Source organism: Phascolarctos cinereus, unplaced genomic scaffold (genome assembly GCF_003287225.1).
Source record: "Phascolarctos cinereus isolate Bilbo 61053 unplaced genomic scaffold, phaCin_HiC Scaffold_5;HRSCAF=322, whole genome shotgun sequence".
NCBI classification, from domain to species: domain Eukaryota; kingdom Metazoa; phylum Chordata; class Mammalia; order Diprotodontia; family Phascolarctidae; genus Phascolarctos; species Phascolarctos cinereus.
The window spans coordinates 316,882,588-316,907,731 of record NW_027555958.1 but is presented as its reverse complement, the minus strand read 5'-3'; the positions used below and the strand labels follow the sequence as shown (position 1 = coordinate 316,907,731).

General features: G+C 37.0%; 1 protein-coding gene and 1 pseudogene across 1 annotated transcript in view; both read right to left on the bottom strand.

Moving 5' to 3' along the window:
• Positions 1-25,144, bottom strand: part of VMP1 (vacuole membrane protein 1) — a 138,919-nt gene that overhangs the window by 83,654 nt on the left and 30,121 nt on the right. The window contains exons 2-5 of the mRNA XM_020991832.2: positions 18,692-18,793; positions 17,508-17,643; positions 16,401-16,491; positions 14,296-14,406 (exon numbers count right to left, since the gene is read on the bottom strand). Coding sequence (XP_020847491.1) covers positions 14,296-14,406; positions 16,401-16,491; positions 17,508-17,643; positions 18,692-18,767 — 414 coding nt within the window. The 5' untranslated portion in view covers positions 18,768-18,793. The remainder of the gene's footprint in view (positions 1-14,295; positions 14,407-16,400; positions 16,492-17,507; positions 17,644-18,691; positions 18,794-25,144) is intronic.
• LOC110212048 (actin, cytoplasmic 1 pseudogene) lies at positions 20,120-21,928 on the bottom strand (annotated as a pseudogene).

Below are 25,144 nucleotides of genomic sequence, written 5' to 3'. Positions count from 1 at the left end.
AAAAGAAGGTGGAGGGGGAAGGGGCGAGAGGACCCAGCACAAGGTCACAATGAATTCCTGTAGCCAGGGAGGAAAAATGATCTCAGGACTTAAGAGTTACACTGTTGATTTTATATTCTAGGATGATGAATTTTTGGAGATCATGAAGTTTAAGAGAAGAGCCAGGTGGAAAATGATGAGCTGAATATCCTGGGGGCATTCTTAAACCAAAGATGTAGGAGGAGCTCTCAGATGTCCACCTCCATGCACTCCAGATGGAGGGATGGAGTCCAGGGGCAAGGGGTACAGACCTAGCCCTCTTCCTTTTTTCTCTCCACAGCACTATTATCCTTTCAATAATCCACGTTCTCAGTCATCCCCTACTCCTCACTCTCACACATCTTACATATAAAATCAGTTGCCAAATCTTGGTTGTTTTTTTTTTAAGACAATTGGGGTTAAGTGACTTGCCCAGGGTCACACAGCTAGTGAGTGTCAAGTGTTTGGTCTGAGTCCGGATTTGAACTCAGGTCCTCCTGAATTCAGGGCCAGTGCTCTATCCACTGCACCACTTAGCTGCCCCCCAAATCTTGTTTTTACTCTCACAATATCTCTTGCATCTATCCCCTTCTGCCATCCATATGGCCATCCTCCTAGTTTAGGCCCTTGTTAACTTCTTGCCTGGACTACTGCAACTTCTAATTGGATTCTCCATCTCAAAAAATCCCCACCACAACACATCTTACACAAAGCTATCAGTGATTTTCCCATAATGCAGGTCTGACCATGTCATTCCCCTATTCAATAAAGTCTTCTGTGTTTGGCATTTAAAGCTTTTTACCACCTGGGCCCATGTATCCTTCCAGTTTTATGACGCATTATTCCTTTCCATACACTCTATGGTCTAGTCAAACTAGCCTTTTCTTCACAGGCAGCCTTCCATTTCTCATCTCCAGGCCTTTGTACTGCCAGTTCCTCATGCCTGGAATGCACTCTCTTACCATTTCTGCTCCTAATAAAAACTAAGTACTGAGTGCAGGGGCTATATTTCATTTCTGTAGAAAGGTACAAAGTAGATGTGATACATATAAATATATATGGACTGATTAACTACTAGGAATCTTAGGCTATCTTCACTTTCACATTAAAACACACACACACACACACACACACACACACACACACACACACACACACTCTCTCTCTCTCTCTCTCTCTCTCAAATAAATAAAATTTAAAAAGGGGGCAGGTAGGTGGCACAGTAGATACAGCACTGGCCCTGGAGTCAGGAAGACCTGAGTTCAAATCTGACCTCAGACACTTGACACTTAGTAGCTATGTGACTCTGGGCAAGTCACTTAACCCCACTGCCTCGCAAATTAAAAAAAAAAAACCAGAACAAAACAAAACAACACCACCCAAAGCTGGATTAATTCTAAGCTTCCTCTATTTACAAGGAATTCATATAACTGAAAGGTCTGATTTCATCGTTATGTTTAATCTACAAATCATAAGGAACTGAAGAAACACCAGAAAAAAGCTACAGTAGACACGTGGCAAACATTTTAAACTCCTTTCTTCCAAGGACATCTGCATAAAAGCAAAAAACTGAAATTAGGTCATATTAGTAAGTTCTACTTATTTAAGTTTCTAGACCAGCCAAGGTGAAAAATATCACAATAAAAGAAAAGGTGTTGTGTGTGAGAAAAGACCTATTTCACGTTGCATATTATTTCCTTAGACCTAAAAACATATTACCAAAAACTGTAGAGTTTTGCACTTTTGTAATATCCACTTATAACCTAATCCATCAGCTACAAACACAAGTCAAGCAATTTCTCAAGGGTAAAAAGTCCTAAGCACTTTCTTCTGGGAAGTTTAGGGCAAAAGTAATGATACCCAGTCCAGAACCCTGTAATGATTCTAATGAAAAAACATTTGTTTGCCATACTCCACCACTAAAAACTAATAGGGATTTGTTAAGTTTAGAATGTAATTAATTAAGACTATCTAGGCAATAAGTCAATGACTTAGAGACAACTGGTTGTCTATAAGACTTGCAAACCATATTGTTCTTTGTTGTTCTTCTTTTAAGGGAGTTTTGGAGAAATTTTGAAATTCTGTTGCAAACACAGGCCTTAAACTTACAATCTTTTTAACATAATGTTTTCTCCCATCAAGAACAGAATAGAATTTCACAATGATTCCACTTTGCAATGAACAATTCTAAAAGGATAGAATAAAAAAGTTTCAAAATTCTAAAAGAGGGTTAAAAGTTCAGCTCATTTCAATTCAGTGTAGTATAGTGGAAAAAGCAGTAAGTAGCCTCAATCAGAAAGATGGCTCCACTCTCAGCCTCATCACTTATCTTAATAAGGGCAAAGCTCTTATCTTCTCTGAGCTATCGTTTCATTATATGTAAAATAGGGCTAATAATACAACTTTCTCCACGGGTTGAATAATAGGTGATCAAATGGAGGCAAGGGATGTAAAAGTACTTTGTAAATACATAATATTATATAAATGTAGGTCAGTGGTACTAATATTATTGAAGAAGAGAGTAGAAGAGGCCAAGATTCTAGTCATTCAACCTTAGATCAATCATTTAGTCTCACTGGATTTTTATCAGTAAAATGGGGTTAAATTCACTTATTTTACCTATGATACAAGACAGGAAAAATGAAAGAGTACATTTACGAAGCCTCTGAAAAGCATGCAATATCACACAAACGGATTTCCAAATAAATAAAAATATCCTGCAGTGGCTACTTCAGGAGGTAGTGAATTCCCTCGCATTAGATCATCACTTGTCTGATGTGTGGTTGGGAGGAATTCCTGTTAAAGTATATGGGTTAGACAAGATGACCTCTGGGGTCTCTTCCTGTTCTAGGGCTACAGATACCATATCTATATCTATTATACTTGGGGTTATTTTCATAATTAAAGTATAATGTTTAGAAATCAGGCTAGATTACTAGTGGACTCTAATCTCTTTAAATCTAGACAAATTTTACCCACAAAATGGCTGTGATGCTCAAAAGAAAGAAATTCAAAAGAGAAAGACAACTCCAAAGGGCACAACAACCAAGAATGAAGTAAAACAAGTGTTAGGCATTAGAGTTCCCCTTTGCTTTGCTAAATGAAATCCTCCTCCATGCCGCAGGGAGTTCTGGGTTCATTTTTTGGCATGATGCTTTAATCTTGACATAAAAATAATTGATACCCACGTCATTTCTTAGAAGAAGTTGGGGAGAAACGTTGATGATTCCATAACCAGACAAAAAATACAAGAGGTGACTTGTCATTTTGCAATGCTTATTCACCTTTCCAGAAGTCATAAGTCACTGCATGCTTATCATCAGAGTCATTACATAAACATACAGAAAGCATGATCGATACAGTGTCACCACTCATTTTTTTTTCCTCCTTCCCTCTCATTACAGAAGTATTAATTGTACTTTTAACTAAGGACCTTTTGTACTTGGGCAAATTCCATGGCTTTCTGCCCCCAAAGGGACAGAAAGATGAATAAGTATAAAAGACAGAAATCAGTCAATATAATCACATCTTAAATCACCATAAAAGAACTTTCTGTCCAAATTAAAATGCTTCACACCTAAGAAGTAGGTCTTTGCTTACCATGGTATTAACAATTACTACAGTGACTGAAGCCATTTGAGATCACTTCATGTTTACTTAATCAAATACTTTTGCCTCTGTCCACATATGCCAAGTTAAAGAGAATTCAAGAAATATTTACATCACAGAAAACAAAGCACTTAATCATCAAGTGAAGCAACCAACATACATTTCTTAAGCAGCTGCTTATGTACTAGGCGGGCACTGTGTTTGGCAGCGAGGATACAAAGTCAAGTTGAAAGTCCTTCCCCCTCAACAGGTTTACATTTAATCTATGATAGCAACATGTATGTACATACAGTATGTATGAAATACATATACAGTAAACGCAAAGTAATGGAGGCAACTATCAGCTTGGGAGGAAATCAAGAAAAGCCTCATGTAAGAGGTGGTGTTTGAGCCGAGTTTTGAAGAAAGCTGAGGATTCCAAGGAGGTAGAGGTGAGGAAGGAGAAAACAGGAAATGAAGTACTATGTATGAGGAAAAGCAAAAAGGCTGGTCCACAGAGTATGAGAAAAAGAACAATACAAAATAAATCTGGAAAGGTGGTTTGGGGTCAGGTTATGAAGCACTTTAAAGGCCAAAACAGCAGAGTTTGTATCTGATCACAGAGGTAACAGGAAGCTACTGGAATTTACTGATTAGGGGACGTCAGACCTGTGATTTAGGAATACCACCCTGGAAGCTGTGAAATATCTGTTTCTTACAGAGAAAGCACAATGTCACATACTGGTTTTCAATAAATATGATATAGTTATAATGGAGTCATCTTATGGTATGCTTCAATGACAGAATAACTATAACTAAAAAAAGAGATTGTTTCCAAGCCCTGTAGAGAATGTTAAATTTAGGCACACAAATACCTATTACTTAGCAACATAATGAATACCTATTCATATATCTAAATTTAGCATATTACTTTTTATATACTTTGGAGAGAAATATTTAAATGATGATCCATGCTTTCTGGTAAACAAAGGAATGTTGCTAATTACTATACTTAGAAAGTCACTGCATGGTCAAATGCTCTGTCTCCTGCTTCTTTCTTGAGCTGGTACAGCTGTGACCAGAAGGGCCTTTCCAGTTGCTACCCTTACTTTGGCTTGATATTCTTGGTACTAGAGTAAGACCCCCAAAATTCTAACCACAATTATAAATAAAATCAGTCCAAATTCAGGATTTGAAAACAAGTAAGAGAAGCCTTCCCTTAGTTTTTGTTGAATGTGACTGGTAACAGAAAAGACAGCTGGGGGCCTTTAAACTATACATTTGTTCAGTAACCTTCAAGGCCAGCTAGAGAGCACAGTAAATAGAGAGCTAAGACTGGAATTAGAAGACCTAAGTTCAAATCTGGCCTCAGCTACTTACTAGCTTTGTGACCCCTTACAAGCCACTTTAACCTCTGTCTGTCTCAGTTTCCTCAATTGTAACAAGACGATAATAAAGGTTCGAAACCTAGCTCGAAAAGCACCTATGTTGTGAGGATTAAAAGAGATAATATCTATAATGCACTTAACACAGTGCCTGGCACATAGTAGGTGCTTAATACATACTTACTTCCTCTTTTTTATTAATATTAAAGAAGAGCTAAGAAAAACTGCTCCTTTAGAAATATCCTTTCCACATGCTTAGGGATAAATATTTCAAGTATGACAAATATTTCATCTTCTGATGTTTCCAAATGAATTGATCTGTCAATCATTTTATATCAATTTCAGAAGATCCTGGAGGAAGATGCTAAGCTATAAATGCCTGAAGAATGAAATTTAATTCCAGTTGACTATGGCTTTTGAAGTTGAAAAGTAATATGTAAGTTACAAGTACTGGAACAAGTTTCTCTCAACTCTTATTTTACAATAATACTGACATTGTTAACATTTTCCATTTGGATGAAAAACACATACAAATTGATAAAAAGCTGAAAAAAGTCTTATTAGCCACCTTAACACAGAGGAAAATTAAGTATTAATATCAGTATGAGTAAAATCCTTTGAGACATTCATTGTACACTCAATGATGCCTGATTTATTTCCCATGTAATCATAGAACAACAGACTTAGAAACTATTTCAGAGGGTCACTGAGTCCTAAAAGCCTAACCTCTTCTGAACCATTTCTGACAAATGCTCATATAGCTTCCACTTGAGGAATTCAATGATACAAAATTCCCTATCCTTCTTAAGCAGCCTATTTCATTTTCAGATATCTCTAGTTATTAGGAAGTTTTCACTCAGACTAAAGAAAAATTTGTCTCCTTAACTGATTACCTAAAGGTTAAGCAATATGAAGCAATTAACATTCCCCACCTGACATGACTACTTTGACTTTTAAATATACATGAAAATCAAAGTGCTGAAATTGCTTTTAATTGATTCTTAGATGTGAGAGAATTCAGAAGTTAGAAATCATAATCAACATAGGTAAGCTACCCATATTGTTTTTGATTTTCTATTTTATCATTCAGAGTTTCTTTTTTCTTTGCAGTTCCCTGTACAGGAGAGGTGGGATAAATTGGAAACAGGATGCAAGGGGATTTAGTTTTTCAGGTGCCCTTTACAAGTACTACTCCAGGCAATGTCTCCACCTAGTGTCAAACTAGATTCACTGCATTATACTTGAAAGCCAACTGAACAGTGAGATCCATCTATCTACTTAGTAGTAATTTTTAGATAGGACAGAACTTCATGAATCATTAGTGGCCAGTACCAATAGTTTGCAACTTACTCTGGTCATTTTCCTGTCTTGTAACTTGGTTACTGCCTAATCTACCTGTGCCTATAAACAGCATATTAGATGGTCATTTTCTCAGTACAAAGCCATAGTAGTTTTAAAAATAAAACAATGCTCTTATTGTTGACCTTGTTGATGGTTCACAGTGCCAGTTCCAGAAAAGTAGCATAGGAAGGATAATGCAATAATGCCACTACCAATCTTTATCATTTCTAACATTTAACCTTAATCCTTAAGATTTGAAAAATCCCTCCAGAAAAGCCTAACCCTGATTTCATTGTCTCATTCCTGCTGGGTTCTCAAGGACTACTAGGCCAGTGTCCTACCAAGATCCTACCAAGCTGAGAAGGCTCTGATTATGGTCCCAGATAAAGACGGTTCCTGTCAGGTTAGACCTAGCCAGCCTAAATACCAGGAGGTTGGCTGCTAGATGATGAATTCTTTGTTCATGGCAATCTATAAAACAAAGGTAAAATGTCTGTCTACAGGATCAATGATCCTCAAACTTTTTGGTCACAGACCTCTATCCATTCAATAATTATAGAGGACCCTCCAAAAAAGCTTTTGTTAATGTGAGTTATATCTATTGATTTTTATAGTATTGGAAATTAAAATATCTTAGTATTATTATGAAAACAGTTTTGATCATGAATACTCCTTGAAAGGGTCTCAAGGACCCCCAGGAATCCTGGACCACTCTTTGACAAACTTCTTCACTAAGCAGTAAGGAGTCACTGAAGTTTTTTTGAGAGCATTTTAGAGTCCTAACTAGACAGATTTATGTGTAAGATTTATCTGTCAGCAGTGTGAAGGTTAGATTAGATTAGAGACAGATTAGAGAGCAGGAAGACTTAGGTTGGTTACAGTCCAGGTTGGTGATAATGAATGAATGTTAATATTTGAGAACATCTGATCTAGAGCAAGACTACCATAAGTTTACTCCTTTTTCCCCTCAATGTGTAGTTAATAACGAAAAATAGCGAGTATTTCTGCCATTTGGCAGCTAACTTACAACTTGCTGGATTTTTCATCTACCCCTTTCTTAATACAGGGTTCCATTTTCCCATAAAGTCCTCCTTCTTCCTCAAGCACTACTACCATAAGATTTTCTCTTCAAAATTGGCTTTAATAAAGGGTTCTTGAGGTATGTTAAGCCTAACCATTTCTTGCTCAGAAAAGTTACGGTCCAATCATGTAGCAAATGGATGAACAATGGTAAACCAGCCAATAGGCAAAAGTCTATAGGAGAAAGCACATACTAAACCCCTTAGTTTTACTGATATAATACATCTTACTCTAAGGACCTCTAACAGGCTGTAAGATCCCAGATAATTTCACATAAGAGCCTAGACTCTTTTACAGTTTCAGACACCTGGTGATAAAATTGGGAGCTGAGAGAAGGAACACTTTTCACTCTCAGCATGATTTCTACTAGGCCAGAGAGCAAACATCTCTACAACACTCATGTCACAGCTCTACTAAAAGGAAACAATGTGTGTTTGCCAGGAAGACAATGGATCACTTCAGTTTTCTGGGAATTTACATGTAATAGAGGAAGAATAAATTTGGCCTTACCAACAAACAAAAATTTGCCAACCCACAAAATCTTTTAACCAACCATCTTAAGGGAAGGCATGTAGCTAATATAATAAATTAAATTGGTAGTTTCTGCTACCTGCTAGGCGTAATTTGTCTGTCTATAAGATTCAACAACAAAAACAAATAATGAAAGGAGACCCTTGTATTAGAGATACCAGATTTCAAATTCTTCACATTATCTAAGCTGTCACCTAATAGGGAATTGCCTTCATTTCCTCCCAAAAGAAAAAAAAAAAGGAGGAACATGATATGGAGACAGCAACATGCTTCTCTCCCCTCTACTCTATCTTGTAAGGCTGGCTACTAAAACACACCTGAATTTTTAATAATTTATTTTGCACTCCTCCCTCTCCTATTCTTGTGGCTGCTTTGACTAACTTCCAAGTAACTCATCCAACTTTGTCATTTACTCAGTACCTGGTTCAGAGTTTTCATCTTCATTTCATCCCCTGCCACCATCTTTGAAATTTCAATATTAAGGCTGACAATTCCCCCAAAGAATCTGTTTACACAATTACTCCAACAAAATTCCAGTGACCTCCTCCTCTTTCCTCTCTCTTCCAATCTATTTCATTCACATATCCATATGGTCATACCTTGGACCTCATCATCTCAACTGCATCACCACCAAGAAACTGGAATTTTGAAATTCTATGCTCAGATAACAACCTCTCATTTTTCTACCTTAACAATTCTAATACAGTCGACTTTTTGCCCTTAGGATGACACCTCTGATTCTATTACCCATTTGAATGGCATCAGTCCATCTCTGCCATTCTGGCTTCATTTGTCATTCAGATTTGACATCATGGTCTGACACTTTAATGTTTCAATAGCCTCTACCTTAGATTTCCCTTGCCAAATGACTTTTCTGGCCTGTGAATCCTTATCTTTAAGCAACCTTACTTCTGTAAAATATTCTCTCTGCTCCTGGCTGTAGGACTGCTGAGTGATAATGAAGAAAGCTGCAAATTCTGAATATTTCACTCAGCTACAAATTTATGGTACATAATCTCAGCTAGTTTCTCAATAATATCTGATAATCCTTTTACTCTATCTATATGAATTCAGAATCACAGAATGTTACAGCCAGTACAGACTTTAGAGATGATCTAGTCCAACCTCATCTAGACAAGGAAAGTGAGATATTATCAAGATCAAGAAGCTAATAAATAGTACAGCCAGGGCTTGACCCTGGTTTTTTTACTTCAAAGTCAGTGCTCTTTCCAACACACCCAGACTACTTTCCAGATTTCCCAGAAGTTTTTTTTTTTAAATAATGAGTTCTTTTTGTTTGTTTGTTTGTTTTTGCTTTTTGGTGAGGCAATAGGAGTTAAGTGACTTGCCCAGGATCGCACAGCTAATAAGTATCAAGTGACTGAGGGCAGATTTGAACTCAGGTCCTCCTGACTCCAGGGCTGGTGCTCTATCCACTGCACCACCTAGCTGCCCCCTAAATAGTGAGTTCTCGCCTCAGTAGCTAAAATCCAGGGTTACTGGATTCTTTATTGATCTTTACTGATCAAACCATTCTATTTCTTATTCAATATTAAATTGTTTTAATGGATACTGCTTTGCAGTATAATTTGAGATTGTTACAGGTAGGGCCCCTTCTTATACAATTTTTTTTTCATTGATTCCTTTGACATTCTTGACCTTTTGTTCCTCTAGATGAATTCTGTCATTTTTTTCTAGCTCTCTAATTAGTTTGATTGGTATGGCACTAAGTAAGTAAATTAATTAATTGTCATTTTTGGGTCATTTTTATTATATTGGTTCAGCCTATTCATAAACAATAAATATTTCTCCAATTATTTAGATATGTCGTTATTTGTGTAAAGAGTGTTTTGTAGAGATACCACATCACACCTATCAGATTGGCCAACATGACAAAACAGGAAAATGATAAATGTTGGAGAAGATGTGGGAAAATTGGAATACTAATACATTGTTGGTGGAGTTGTGAAGTGATCCAACCATTTTGGAGAACAATTTGGAACTATGCCCAAAGGGCTACAAAAATGTGCATACCCTTCGATCCAGCAATAGCACTTCTAGGGCTATATCCCAAAGAGATCAAACAAATGGGAAAAGGATCCACATGTACAAAAATATTCATAGCAGCTCTTTTTGTGGTGGCAAAGGACTGGAAATTGAGAGGATGCCCATCAATTGGGGAATGGCTGAGCAAGTTGTGGTATATAAATGTAATGGAATACTATTGTGCTATAAGAAATGATGAACAGGCTGACTTCAGAAAAACACGGAAACACTTATATGGTCTGATGCTGAGTGAAGTGAGCAGAACCAAGAGGACTCTGTACACAATAACAGCCACATTATGCAATGACTAATATTGTTAAACTGAACCCTTCTCAGCACTATAAGGATCTAAGACATCTCCAGAGGCCTCATGATGGAAAATGCTGTCCACATCCAAAAAAAGAATTATGGAAGCTGAATTGCTATCACTTATTTTGACCTTCTGTTTTTTGTTTCCTCTTTCTGATGGTTCCTCCTATTGGTTTTAATTTTTACTTACAACTTCACTAATATGAAAATACGTTTCATGGGTATGTAAATGTAAAGGCTATATCAAATTGTGAGCCATCTTGGGGAGGATGGGGGGGAGGAAGGGGGAGAAAAATTTTCAACTCAAAAGTATATGGAAGTGATTGTTGATAAATCAAAATAAATTTTAAAATTTAAAAAAAAGAGTGTTTTGTAACTGTGTTCATATAGTTTCAGTGGATGTGTTGGCAGATAGACTCTCAAGTATTTTATATTGTCTGTAGCTATCTGCAAAAAATAATAGTTTTAGGGGCAGCTAGGTGGTGCAGTAGATACAGCAGCAGCCCTGAAATCAGGAGGACCTGAGTTCAAATGCGGCCTCAGACCAAACACTTGACACTTACTAGATGTGTGATCCTGGGCAAGTCACTTAACCCCAATTGCCTAAAAAGAAAAAAAATAATAGTTTTGTTTCCTTCTTACCTATGCTTATTCCTTCCATTTCTTTTACTTGTCTTATTGCTATAGCTAGCATTGCAAGTACAATATTGAATAACAATGGTGATAATGAACATCCTTGCTTCACCCTTGCTTTTACTGGAAAGGCTTCTAATTTATCCCCATTTCATAGAGTACTTGCATTTGGTTTTCAAAAGATACCACTTATAATTTTATAAAAAGTTCCATTTATTCACATGCTTTCTAGTGTTTGTAATAGGTATGGATGTTATATTTTTGAAAGAAGTCTTTTCTGTATCTACTGATACAATCGTGATTTTTGTTGCTTTTGTTATTGTCATGGTCAATTATACTGATAGTTTTCTTATTATTGAACTAGGCCTCCATTCCTGGGATAAATACAGCCTGGTTATAGCATATGATCTTTGTGATATATCTCTGTAAATCTCCTTGATAATATTTTATTTAAAATATTTGCATTAATATTCATTAGGAAAACTGGACTATATTTTCTTTTTCTGTCTTTACCCTGCCTGGTTTAGCCATCTAAACAATATTTGTGTCATAGAACAAATTTGATTGGACTCCATTTTTAGCTATTTTTTTCAAATAGTTTATACAGTATTGGAATTAATTGTTCTTTAAATGTTTGGAAGATCATATGCTGCAGTAACAAAGAGTGCTAGAATTTCAACAATATGGTGTGGAATTCAAATCCCACATAGTCTTTCCTTTATCTTTTCCATTCCATCATATCTGTTTCAAAAATGAAGTCACTATAGACTAGAGATACTGAACTAGCCTTAGGTGGCAGAATAAGGAAAATAATTCAAGAGTCTACTCTTAGCTCTTGTTCACCAATGTTTTTCCTTTGGAGATCAGTTTTTAAATGCTGAATTGTTTTTGTATTTGGGGATGGTAGGGGTAAATAATGTAGCAATATTTGAACATCTCAAGAAGAAACCTGTTCTTGAATTAGAAAAAAATAAGGGGGAAATGTTCTTTTTATGCCTCCTGAGGGTGTTTTAAAATTCTGTTTTGTTTTAATCCACAAGCTAAAAAAAAAAAATACGCTGCTGGCTTTATTCTTTTAAAATCAACCTTACTAACTGAGAGGATTGCCCATCAATTGGGGAACGGCTGAACAAGTTGTGGTATATGAATGCAATGAAATACTACTGTGCTATAAGAAATGATGAGCAGGCAGACTGCAGAAAAACCTGGAAAGACTTGTATAGTCTGAGGTGGAGTGAAGTGAGCAGAACCAGGAGAACGCTATACACAGTAAGAGCCACATTGTGTGATGACTAATATTGATACACTTAACCCTTCTCAGCAATGCAAGGATCTAAGACATCTCCAATGGCTTCATAATGGAAAATGCTATCCACATCCAAAGAAAGAACTATGGAGTTTGGATGCAGATGGAAGCATACTATTTGCTCTTTTTTTTCTTCTGTTGTGTTTTGTTTCCTCTTTCTGGTGGTTCCTCCTATTGGTTCTAACTCTTCCTTACAACATCACTAACGTGAAAATGTGTTTAATAGAAATCTATATGTATAGCCTATATCAGATTGTGCACCATCTTGGGGAAGGAGGGAATTTAAAACTCAAAAGCTTATGGAAATGACTGCTCATAAATCAAGATAAGTTAATAAAGTTTAAAAAACTATAAAATATTTTAAAAAAATAAAATCAATCTTACCACTCTTATTTGGGGATTAGATGACTAAAGATAATTAAGATATTAAGATAATTAGAGATTAAGATAATTAAAATCTATCTCGATATTTAGCTTCTGAAACTAAGACACTGATTAAAAGACAGAAATTTTCTATAAAATTTGCTTATTAAAAAGTTATTCTTTTCCTGATAATTAAAAACCATACTATTAAATCAGAGAACTAAGCCCTTTCACAGATATGGCTAGGCAAAGAATTCTTCATTAAACAAGGGATACAGGCAATAACAAATGGTCAAATAAATGATTTCAATTACATGAAACTGAAAAGCTTCCCTTGGGCTGCCTCTCCAATTCACACTTTCAGGCTGGCTCTCCTGGGGGATGACTACCCTAAATTCAAGGTACTTTATGGGTTCTCTCTCCTCAAAAATAGCTCAGGACTTGCTGGACTTTTGAGGACTACTCTTTCAGGTGCAATGTCTCCTACTGGGTGAGGTGTTATACTGGAAGATCTCGCTGCTTATGGAAAAGAGAAGAGACAAATCCCACTCTGGAAGAAGTATAATGCAAAGAGCAATCCTCCCCTACCCCCACCAAGTTAGGTTCATCCTCCATAGCTGGCTCTCCTTTCAAATGCTAGAGAAAATTCACCTCAGAGCTTGGTCTTGTTTTTAAGGTCACAAGAGGTATAAGTGATCCTTTGGCTAGTCAACTTACAATTCCATCAAATTTATTAAGCAAGTTTTTTAAATTATACAATTATTATGTTAATTATGGTAAAAATAAAGTATCTAAAATGTCCATATCCATACCCTTTGATTCAGAAATCTCAGTAATAGGTGCATAAACCCAGGAAGACAAATGAAATAAAGTCTCATATACATCAATAAATACTTATCATGGTAGTAAAAAAACTAGAAACAAAATGGATGCCCATCAACTGGGGAATAATTAAAGAAAATGTAATGTATGTAATGTACACATGAATATAATGCACTATTACTATGTCATAAAAAATGGGCAAACACAAAGAAGTCAGAAGAACAGTCAGACTTATATGGTCCGATACAGAATAAAGTAAGAAAGACCAGGAAAATAATACATCCAATGACTACAACAATGAACTTGGAAACAAACACAAAACACTAAAAAAATGAATGCTGTGAAACTATAATAATTAAACTTGGCTCCCAAGAAGAGCTATGAGAAGGCACCTCTCATTGATTCTTTGCAGAGAAGAGAAACTATGTAGAACACAGCACATAATATTAGCCTTTTATGATATCTTAGTAACTTCCACCAAATGGGGTTTTTCCTCTTCTTTATTCTCTGTTACAAGGAATGGCTCTTTAGGTCTAAGAGGTGCGAGGGACATGTAGGTGATATAAAAACTAAAGTTATCAATAAAAATGCATTTTTAAAAATAAAATTGTTTAATTATAATGATAAAACTTTGCCTGGAAGAAGAGTTGAAAAGATCTTTTCTTTGCAGAAGTTGGGGACCTATATATGTAGAATATTGTCTATTTAGGCTCAGTTGGTATGTTGGTTGGTTTTTCCAAACTGTCTCTTTTCCTTCTCTTTTTCATTCTTTGTTATAAGGGATGGCTTAATAGGAAGAAATATATTCAGGGATGAAGGTAAAAGCAAAAAATATCAATAAAAAAATTTAAATAAATAAATGTTAACTCTTACCAGATAAAGCAGAAAAGTATGTAGACCTGTTCCAAGACCAACAGAAGACAGAATTCCTAAGCCTACCCAGTAGGCACACCAAAGAATCTTTTTCTCCATATATTTCACATACTGAAAAACAAAAATAATACAATTTCAAAATTTCCCCAAATCATTTGTCAATATTAGGTTAAATCAACAAAAATAAAGGATTACAACTAGAAAAAAAAACTCATTCCTTTTTCTTATAGAACTAAGTATGTAGTAGGAGATGGGCAACAAAAAGGTTAATTATCATTCAGCCAATTAGCAAAAAGATTTTAGGTTCCAAATTGTTATTTTCTTAAGTATAGCTGTCATGATTAAGAAGCTACCAAAAAAGAGAAGAACTTTTTAAAAGTCCAAATTCTCTGAATTTAAAAGAACAATGGAGAAGAATAGAGTGGAAAAAAGTGATAGCTATCACTGTAAATATAACATGTTCTTCATTATCCATCCAGATTTTTTTAAAAATAGATGCAAAATGACAGACACACTGGGGCTGGGGTATATAGTAACTCCATTGTAGCAAGTACAAACTAAGAGGGAAAGAAAACTTCAAGTTCATCAGGACATGGACACTGGTGTGAAGAATTCCAGAATCACACAAGACTAGAAGGTAAGTAAGAAAGAACTGGAAAGAATCTTAGGGATAGTCTAGACAGGTGTTTTTTACTTTTTTTGTGCCATGATCACTTTGGGCAGCGGTCTGGTGAAGTCTACGGACTTTTCCAGATAATGTTTTCAAATGCACAAAATAAAATAAACAGGATTACAAAGGAAAGCAATGATACTGAAATACACTTATCAAAATATAAAAAAGTTCATGGTCTCCTGGTTAAGAGCCCCTGACTTACAGATGGAGAGAACAAAGTACTTAGAAGTTGTAAATTGTTCAAGGTCACACAACTAATTAATAGGAAAGGAATTTTTGAGCCAAGTCTTGTCTCTAAGTGCAATTCTCTCTCCACCAGTTAAAAGTAGTTCTAGAAGTTCTGGCTTCAGTGCCTCAACTGTGGCACAGGCTCTTCAGAAAGATAACATAATTCCACTATTGAACAGTTTTCAGACTCTAATTTGGCCACTGCCACCAAGTAGATTCATTTCAAATTTTCTAAAACACACAAAGATTCTTTCTGTTTGTTTCTTTGTTTTTGAGGCATTTGGGGTTAAGTGACTTGCCTTAGGGGCACACAGCTAGGAAGTATCTGAGGACACATTTGAACTCAGGTCCTCCTGATTCCAGGATTGGTGCTCTATCCACTGCGCCACCTAGCTGCCCCCAAAGATTCTTTTTAAATATCTGTAACAGTACTTTTAAAAATCACAGAAACCTGAGAACTGAGCTCCATGTGCTTAAAAATAAAGAACCTACAATTTAGAACACACTGTTACTGCATATTTTACTTGTGTTATTTTAATCCAAAAAGATGTGCTAAAACTTCTAATTTTCCCCCAATCATTTCACATTTGTAAATGAACCTACAACATTATACAAGCCTATTCCCAAAATAATATAAAACTCTGCCTGGTACAAAATGTAAGTTTGCCTTATACATAAAATGTGTGGATTTGACAATTCTTGGAAGATTCATAATACTTGGTACTTTTTTCCACTTTATTATCTTTGCTTTTTCGTATGTTTATATGCAACATGGCTAATATGGAAATGTTTTGCATGTCTTCACGTGTATAACTGACATATTGCTTGCCCTCTCAAAGGGTGAGGAAAGGGTAATAGGGAGAGAATTTGGAACTCCAAATTTAAAAAAATGAAAGTTAAAAATTTTTAATGTAATTGGGGAAATATTTAATGAAATACATAAAAACAGAATTTTTAAGAAGATTGACAACGCTTGGACACCACCAGAAAAGTGATATTTAACTAACTTCCAGAAAACCAAAAGGATGTATTAGCATACTAACTGCTCACACTTGGCTAACTTAATTGATTTAAGTGCAAATATTACGTTACTTGCTCAAACTGATAGGAAATCCCCTGAAACTTATGGCATCCCCTTGGCAAAACTGATTTGTTTGAATGTATTGGCGGGCTTTCAAAAGCAGAATGTTAAATGAACTCTTACCTGTTGATGTGTTCCTTCAATATAATACGTAGCTGTAAGCACAGCAAGCAGTACTAAAAAAGACACCACAATGCTTCGACGATGCCACAATCTTAAAAATAAATAAATGATAATCAGAGTTTCTTGCAGTCTCAATGTCAGGCCTCTCATCACTGTCAAAACAAATCCCTGTTGAAGCTGTTGGGATGGCCAGCATAGAGGGTTCAATTAGAGGAAACTACTCAAACAAAATGACTGCTTCTACTTCAATCCATAAATATTCTGCCTTGTGTATTATCACGATAATACTTTGAACCACTTGAAGCCTTTCTTTCCTTATACAATGCCCCATCCTACATACTAAACTTCTATGTTGAGAAGGCCACGCAGGGCTTGCCTGATAAGACCTGTAAAAATTCAACTTGCCTCTTAGGACATTTGGAGCAACAAGATTTACAAGCACTATGCTTAAAGGCAGAAAAAAACTTTTACTATATACAAAGTTCACATATTTTGAGCTTTGTTCCATTAAAGAATAAGGAAAACTTTAACTCAGTAGCTTTCAAAGACCCACTAATTAGGAAGCTGGCTTCTCTTACGTGTCACAGATACCTCTGGCTGCTGGAGAAGCCTAAGGATCCCTCTGTTTTTAAAAACATTAGATAAAATACATAATATCCCAAAGAATACTAATTATATTGAAATACAGTTGTCAACTTAAAAAAAAACAAAACAAAAAACAAGTTCACAAACCCCCAGGTTAAGAGCCCCTGTCTTAAGGTAAATCCAGAAATACAAGCAAGTTCTTGTTTTTGAGAGCCTCTTTGTAAAAAGGGCATGTTAAAGAAAACCTAAAACATTATAACTATTTTCTAATTAAACAGACAGAACTTGAGAATAAGGTAATAGATCAAGAGCCATAAAAACTAAATTGGTAGAAATATTTGCAATATTCAGCCTGGCTTTGTTTTTTTAAAGTCTCTGCAGAGAAAAGAGAAAAACAGGTTTCCACAATGGTTTTTCCAAATGCAAGTAATTATTTTGGGTAAAAAATATAGTGACAATCACAGCCCAGGGTTTCAAATATAATTAAAAACAGTTTATATCAAAGGCAAAGAAAAACTTTACTTTACGGTCCATTCCTTCAAGTTTATTAGGATTTCCAGAAAAAAATACTGCAAGGTAATGAGTGGCTGCCTCCACAGGACAATATTCTGCCTTTCTTCCCGATCCCGTCTCTTCCTTTCATTCAGTGAAGAGGGGTCTGAAAGAAAGAAGAAAAAAAGGTAAATGGAAAATTCTACTTCCTTCTCATCTATGCCAAAAAGCCATGCAATTAGCCCCTCAACTTATTAAGATTGTTAATTTGAACTTTAACACTGCAGTAATAAACACTAATTTATATCTTGGATATATGGTTGGCTTATTGAATATGCTTTACTGTATGACATCTCTGTCTTTAGAGAACATATGTATGCCTTGGGCCACAATTCTAATTAACTTGAAGTGATACACTGCATGTGGATCCAAAACGTGTTTAGAAAGTTACAGATGTTTTAGTCCCCAACTACAACTCCCCAGACTTCACACTTCCAAGCAGATGATCTCTCTACTTCTTCACAAGAAAGAACAATGCAATCTTGCGAATTACCTCAGCTTCCCTCCCCACTCCCGAAACCTTATCATCATTACCTACTTTTGCATTCCTCTTTCCTGTCACAAAAGAGGAATCTTTACTCTTTAGAAAGGCTATATTTCCTTTATTGCATTCTCTCCCAAAAGACCCAAGATTTCAAGTCCCAGAGTCAATCTCTTCTTACTCATACATCTTTCAATTTCCCCTTCTACACTGGTTTCCTTTCCATCTTCCTACAAACAGGCTTAAGTCTCTCCAATCCTACAAAATATTTCCCTTTGCACCTTTCACTCCAACCAGCTACCATACGCCATCTCTCTCTTCCTCTTACCTGGGAAAAAAGTGTTTATATCCAGTGTTGATAATTTCCCACTTTACCCACTCTTCTCAATCCCTTATAATCAATAAGAAAAAAAAATCCATTGCTGCAGGAGATTCATTAAAATATTTATCATGCCACAAGATCAATTGTAATAATTTTATTAGGAAAATGTATTTCATGTTTCTGTGAGGCCAGAAATGGTGAGGCCACCATTATTATCAAAAGGTAACAATGAGTTGCAAGTCATATTTCTTTTATGCTGAATGTGTTTTCCTTAAAAGTACTAGGCTTGAATCAGCACACAACACTCTCCCTGAACCATAAAATTTCAGTTCTAAGCTTACCACAATTTACCTGTGAAGTTTCCGTTGTGCTGTTCCTTGCTCATCCCTGTAAGTCTCTGTTCACAATTTTTTCCATTCTCTGCCATTTCATAGATCAGTCACTCTTGAGGATCTGCAAAGAAAAAAAAATCCAATTACAATAAACACATTTCCACTTTGTATCCACTGATAAATATTTTATCTAAATTTTAGGAAAGAATACTTGTAGTTCAAATCATGGCATTATAGAACATTTAGAATGCAAGTGGCGTAACAATCCATTAAATATCTGTGATAAAGTAAGTGATTTTATACTCTAAAGCAGATCTCACTACTCATTCAGCATCTTGTCTGAATAAGGACTACAACATAAACACAGTAAAATTAAATTCTGCCTTCGACTCACCAACATGTACCTAAGAGAAGCAAAGAAATTCTTTCTGCCTATCCAGATACTTCTTGTACATACCTCTCCATGCTCACTTTCCTTATCCCCTTTCCCATTAGTGCCTTTAGACTAAAGAAGATCCTCATGATCAAGTCTATTAATACTTCCAACCAGCCTACATGATATAGCTCATTCAGTAAGTTTAATCAAGAACATACACCATTCATACATCATCACTATGTGAAAATTTTAACCAGAAACAAAAAGTGAAGCAAACAAGCATTTATTAAGCACTTACTACTATGTGCCAGGCACTGTGCTAAATGATTTTATTACAAATGTTATCTTATGTGAGCTCCACATAAGGTGTGGATGCTTGCAAGTTAAATGCTATTATCATCTTCATTTTATACTTGAGAAAATGAAGGCAAACAAAGGTTAAGTGATTTGCCCAGGTTCACACAACTAATAGGGATCTAAGGTTGGATTTGAACTTGAGTCTTCCTGACTCCGGGCCTAACATTCTATCTACTATGTCACCTAGCTGCTTTTACAAAATAAATTATTTAGAATACAACACTTTTTTAAAAATCAATTTAGTTTTAGTTTTCAACATTCACTTCGATAAGCTTTTGAGTTTTAAATTTTCTCTCCCTCCCCACCTCCTTCCCTCCCCAAGACAGAGTGCAATCTGATACAGGCTCTACGTATACATTCCTATTCGACATATTTTCACATTAGTGATGTTGTAAAGAAAAATTAGAACCAATAGGAAGAACCACAAGAAAGAAGAAACAAAGCACAACAGAAGAAAAAAAAGAGCAAATAGTATGCTTCCATCTGCATTCAAACTCCATACTTCTTTCTCTGGTTGTAGATAATATTTTCCATCATGAGGCTTTAGGACATGTCTTAGATCCTTGCATTGCTGAGGAGATCTAAGTCTATCAAAGTTAGTTATCGCACAGTGTGGCTGCTACCATGTACAACGTTCTCCTGGTTCTGCTCACTTCACTCAGCAGCAGTCCATACAAGTCTTTCCAGGTTTTTCTGAAGTCTGCTTGACCATCATTTCTTTTTTTTTTTCTTTAACGTGTACACTTTTATTTGAACTGGTCTTAAGTCAGTGTACAGGTAAAGCTCCTCCCCTCCCCCAAGTACTGGCACCAATCTCATAAAACTCGCAGGGAGACTGTAAAGTCTTCATTCACATCTATGTTGGGGGCAGGGAGGGAATTTAGGGGGCCATCCATTATGGCTGACAATTAAAAAAAGGAACAAGTATTAAGGAGGAAGATACAAAAAGTTTTTTTTTAAAGGATTACATAATTTACATGTAAAGCAATACTAGTACCTGCCCTCCCTCCCCCCTCCCCATCTGGATTTTTGTTACCTAGCTCCTTTGCTCTAGCAGAGGACAGCCTTCATAGAGGCTTGTAACTCTGTAACAATGCATCACACACTATTTGGAATGATTATTTAAAAAAAAAATAACAAACGTACAATCAGAGTCCTGAAGACGCACTGTAGAACTTTGGGGATGTTTGCCTCCAACATACTTAGACTGCTCATCACCTTCACCGTTCCAGTTTTTAAATCCTGAGTCAAGCGCCCCCCCCCAAAAAAAAGCCATGCCAATCTCATCTCTTTTTTTTTTTCGGGCAATTATCATGTCATATCCTTTGACCAAAAAAAAAACCAAACCAAAATTAAAAAAAAACAAAACAAAACACAAACAGTCCATTTAGTAGCATTTGCGGTGGACAACAGAAGGCCCAGATTCATCATACTCCTGCTTGCTGATCCACATCTGCTGGAAGGTGGAAAGAGATGCCAGGATGGAGCCTCCAATCCAGACAGAGTATTTAAGCGCAGGTGGGGCAATGATCTTGATTTTCATTACAGCTACGGCTGTAATCTCCTTCTGCATCCTGTCAGCAATGCCTGGGTACATGGTGGTACCACCAGACAATACGGTATTGGCATACAAATCCTTATGGATGTCAACATCACACTTCATGACTGAGTTGAAGGTAGTTTCATGGATTCCACAGGATTCCATACCTAAGAAAGATGGCTGGAAGAGAGCTTCTGGGCATTGGAACCTCTTGTTGCCAATGGTGATAACCTGACCATCGGGAAGCTCATAGCTCTTTTCCAGAGAGGAGCTAGATGCAGCAGTGGCCATCTCCTGCTCAAAGTCTAGGGTGACATAACCCAGCTTCTCCTTGATGTCATACACGATTTGCCTCTCAGCCGTGGTAGTGAAACCATGCCCTCTCTCGGTCAGGATCTTCATGAGGTAGTCTGTCAGATCACGGCCAGCCAGATCCAGACGGAGGATGGCGTGGGGAAGGGCATAACCTTCATAGATGGGCACAGTGTGGGTCACACCATCACCAGAGTCCATCACAATACCAGTGGTACGACCAGAGGCATACAGGGACAGCATAGTCTGGATGGCAACGTACATGGCTGGGGTGTTGAAGGTCTCAAACATAATCTGAGTCATCTTTTCTTTGTTGGCTTTGGAGTTCAGGGGGGCTTCTGTAAGCAGCACAGGGTGCTCTTCAGGGGTCACACGGAGCTCATTGTAGAAAGTATGATGCCAGATCTTCTCCATGTCATCCCAGTTGGTGACAATACCATGTTCAATGGGGTACTTCAGGGTCAGAATACCTCTTGCTCTGGGCCTCATCCCCCCATGTAGCTGTCTTTCTGGCCCATACCCACCATCACACCCTGATGTCTGGGGCGCCCAACAATGGAAGGGAAGACAGCCCTAGGGGCATCATCCCCTGCAAAGCCAGCTTTGCACATTCCAGAACCACTGTCAACAACGAGAGCAGCAATATCATCATCCATGGAGAACTCTGGAAAGGCCAGTTTAAACCCTTAAGAGAGAGGAGGTGGTGCTGCACCTGGAGGCAGGGGGGAGGCAAAGGCACGCTGGGTGGAAGAGCTCACAGCTCTTGACCATCATTTCTTACAGCACAATAGCTAGAATACAACACTTTATTAAAAACCTTTTTTGTGTTATGGACCTCTTTGGAGTTTAGTGAAGTCATCTTCCAAAGGAGTATCTTCTCAGAATACTTTTTGTTGTCTATACTCGTAATTGAAGGAAATGCTAAATTTCAGTTAAAGGCTGGTGAAAATAAAGACAGAATTTCTTCCTATGCAAGTTCATAGACCTCCCCCCCAAAAAAACCTGTGACTGTAAAATGTGGACGTTGAACTAAGTGACCTCTGAGGTTCACGCCAAATACAGATTTAGAGATCCATGATCTCACTCTCATCTTCAACCTCTCCCTCTTTGCTGATTCTTTTCCTCTAGCTTTAAACATGCTCATGTTTCCTCTATTTTTAAAAAAACCCTCAAAAGAACCTACCATCTTCTCAAACTATTATCTTGTATTTTACAGCAAATGAGAAAAAAGAATCTACACTCACTGCTTCCACTTCTCATTCACTCCTGAAGCCTTTGCAATACAGTTAAATACTCACACACACACATATATTTCTTGCTTGTTTATTCTTAATTTCTTTGACTCTACCCATTTTAAAAATTAAATTTTATTTTCATAAAGACTTGTTTTTTCTCCCCCTCCCCCATTAAGAAAGAAAAACAAAACCCCTCTCTTAATTAAACAAAACTAATTCCTGCATTAGCCATGTCTTAAAAAAAAATGTTGTTTCAATCTGTGCTCTGACTCCATCACCTATCTATCCGGAGAGATGTGGCAAGTTTTATCATGAAAATTCTGAAATTATGGTCATTGCCTTCATTTACATTACTGTTGTCATATAAACTGTTCTCCTGGTTCTGCTCACTTCACCCTGCATCAGTTTACACAAGTCATGCCAGGTTTCTCTGAAATTATGCTTTTCATCATTTTTCACAGAACAATAATACTTCATCACGTTTATATACTATAACTTGTTTAGTCATTCTCCAACTGATAAGCATCCCTTAGGTTCCCTATTCTTTGCCACCACAAAAACAGCTATTGTACATGGTGCTTTTCCTCTCTTGGGATATAGAACTAGAAATAATATCACTAGGTCAAAGGATATACACAACTTAAAAACTTCTTTGGACATAGTTCCACATTTCCTTCCAAAATGGCTGCAACCAATTTACAGATCCACCAACAAGGCATTAATTTACCTTAGTTTTAGTTTTTTAGTTTTCACATAGCCCGTCAGATAGTCATTTTCCCTTTTTTGGGCAAATTTTGCCAATCTGATGAACATGAAGTAGGAATTGACAGTTGTGTTCATTTGTATTTCTCTTAACATTAGTGATTTAGAGAATTTTTCATATGGTTATTGATAGCTTAGATTTTTTCCTCTGAAAGTTGTCTATTCATAGTCATTGATCATTTATTAACCAAGCAATAGTTATAATTCTTACAAATTCTTCAATCAGTCAAAAAACATTTATTAAGCACCAGCCACATGCCAGGCATTGTGCTAAGTGCTGGGGATACAAAAAGAAGTAAAAGACAGTTCCTCTAATAGGGGAGGCAACAAGCAAACGAGTATGTACAAACAAGCTATATACAGGATAAACAGGAAATAATTAAAAGAGGAAAGACACTAGAATTAAGAGGGGTTGGGTTGGGAAAGGTTTCCTGTAAAAGACACAATTTTAGTTGGGAATTAAGGGAAGCCAGGGAAATCTGCAGTCAGAAACGAGGAGGGAGGGCATTCTAGGCCTGGGGGACAGTGAAAGAAAATACCTAGAGCTGATAGATGGAGTATTTTGTTAATAGAAGATAAAAGAGGTGTTAAAGGGTCCCCTGACCTTGTCTTTTTGAGTTAACATGTTTTGCAAAACCATTGGACCCAGAGTATACAGGAGGTCCTGAATATATCAAGGATGAAGCCCCACCCTGAGGCTAACATAATTTGTTGTTTGTATCCCAAGCTGGACTCCCCGTGTGTCCTTAGAAGTCAAGACAAGCACCAATCAGTCTGCATTAGATGGAGAAACTGTGCAGCTGGAACCCTTTGTAGATAAGCAGACCCTCCTATCTACGTGGTCTAGCAGTTTCCAAGAGAAAAGAATGCCACTTTTGCCATCACCTCACTCCTCCTATTCTAAAGGAGTTTTGTCCTTTACCCACCTTTACTGTACCTTTCCCCCTCCTATACCACTCCACTTTAGGAGGTGATTTCTGTTTTCTTCTCCTCCTTTTGTTGTGTGTCATAAATATGCAAATTCTAGTATGGATTATGAACTCTCTAATCTGGCTTAGGGTTCTACATGCATATTCACTTCTCTTGTAATAAAGCTAGTCGCAATGCAATGACTCATGGACTTGTGATAGTCTTTGATTAACAGAGGTCAGTCTCACTTTATCAAAGAGTAAGTAGGGTGGGGAATAAGGTTTTTTTGTGGGGGAGAATAAATTCTAAGATTACAAGAGGGAATAGGTTATGGAGGGCTGTGAATGCTAAACAGAGCATTTTATATTTGATCTTGGAGGCAAAGGGAGCCACTGGAATTTACTGAGTAGGGGGCTGACATGGTCAGGTTGTATTTGGGGAAAATCACTTTAGTGGCTGAATGGAGGATGGACTGGAGTGGGGAAGGACTTGAGGCAGGCCAACTCACCAACCAGGGTTGGTTATTACAAGGATTCAGGTGTAGGGGCAGCTAGGTGGCGCAGTGGATAGAGCACCAGATAGCCACAAATAACAGAAAAAAATACAGAATGACAGCAGAGATAGAAGGATCAAGGGAAGGTTTTTTGAGTTTGGGGGAGACACAAGCATATCTGTAGGCAATAGGGAAGGAGCCAGTAGACAGGGAGATATTGATAATAAGTGGCAGAGTGGAGAATGAAGAAAAGGCAATCTGATGGAGAAGATGGGATGGAATGGAATGGTTGTACAGGTATACTAGTTTGCCTTAGTAAGGAGTAAGGCCACCTCTCTGTGTGACACAGGGATGAAAAGGAGATAGTAGGGGCAGCTAGGTAGCACAATGGATACAGCATCAGCCCTGGAGTCAGGGGAATCTGAGTTCAAATCTGGACTCAGACACATGACACTTAGTAGCTGTATGACTCTGGGCAAGTCACTTAA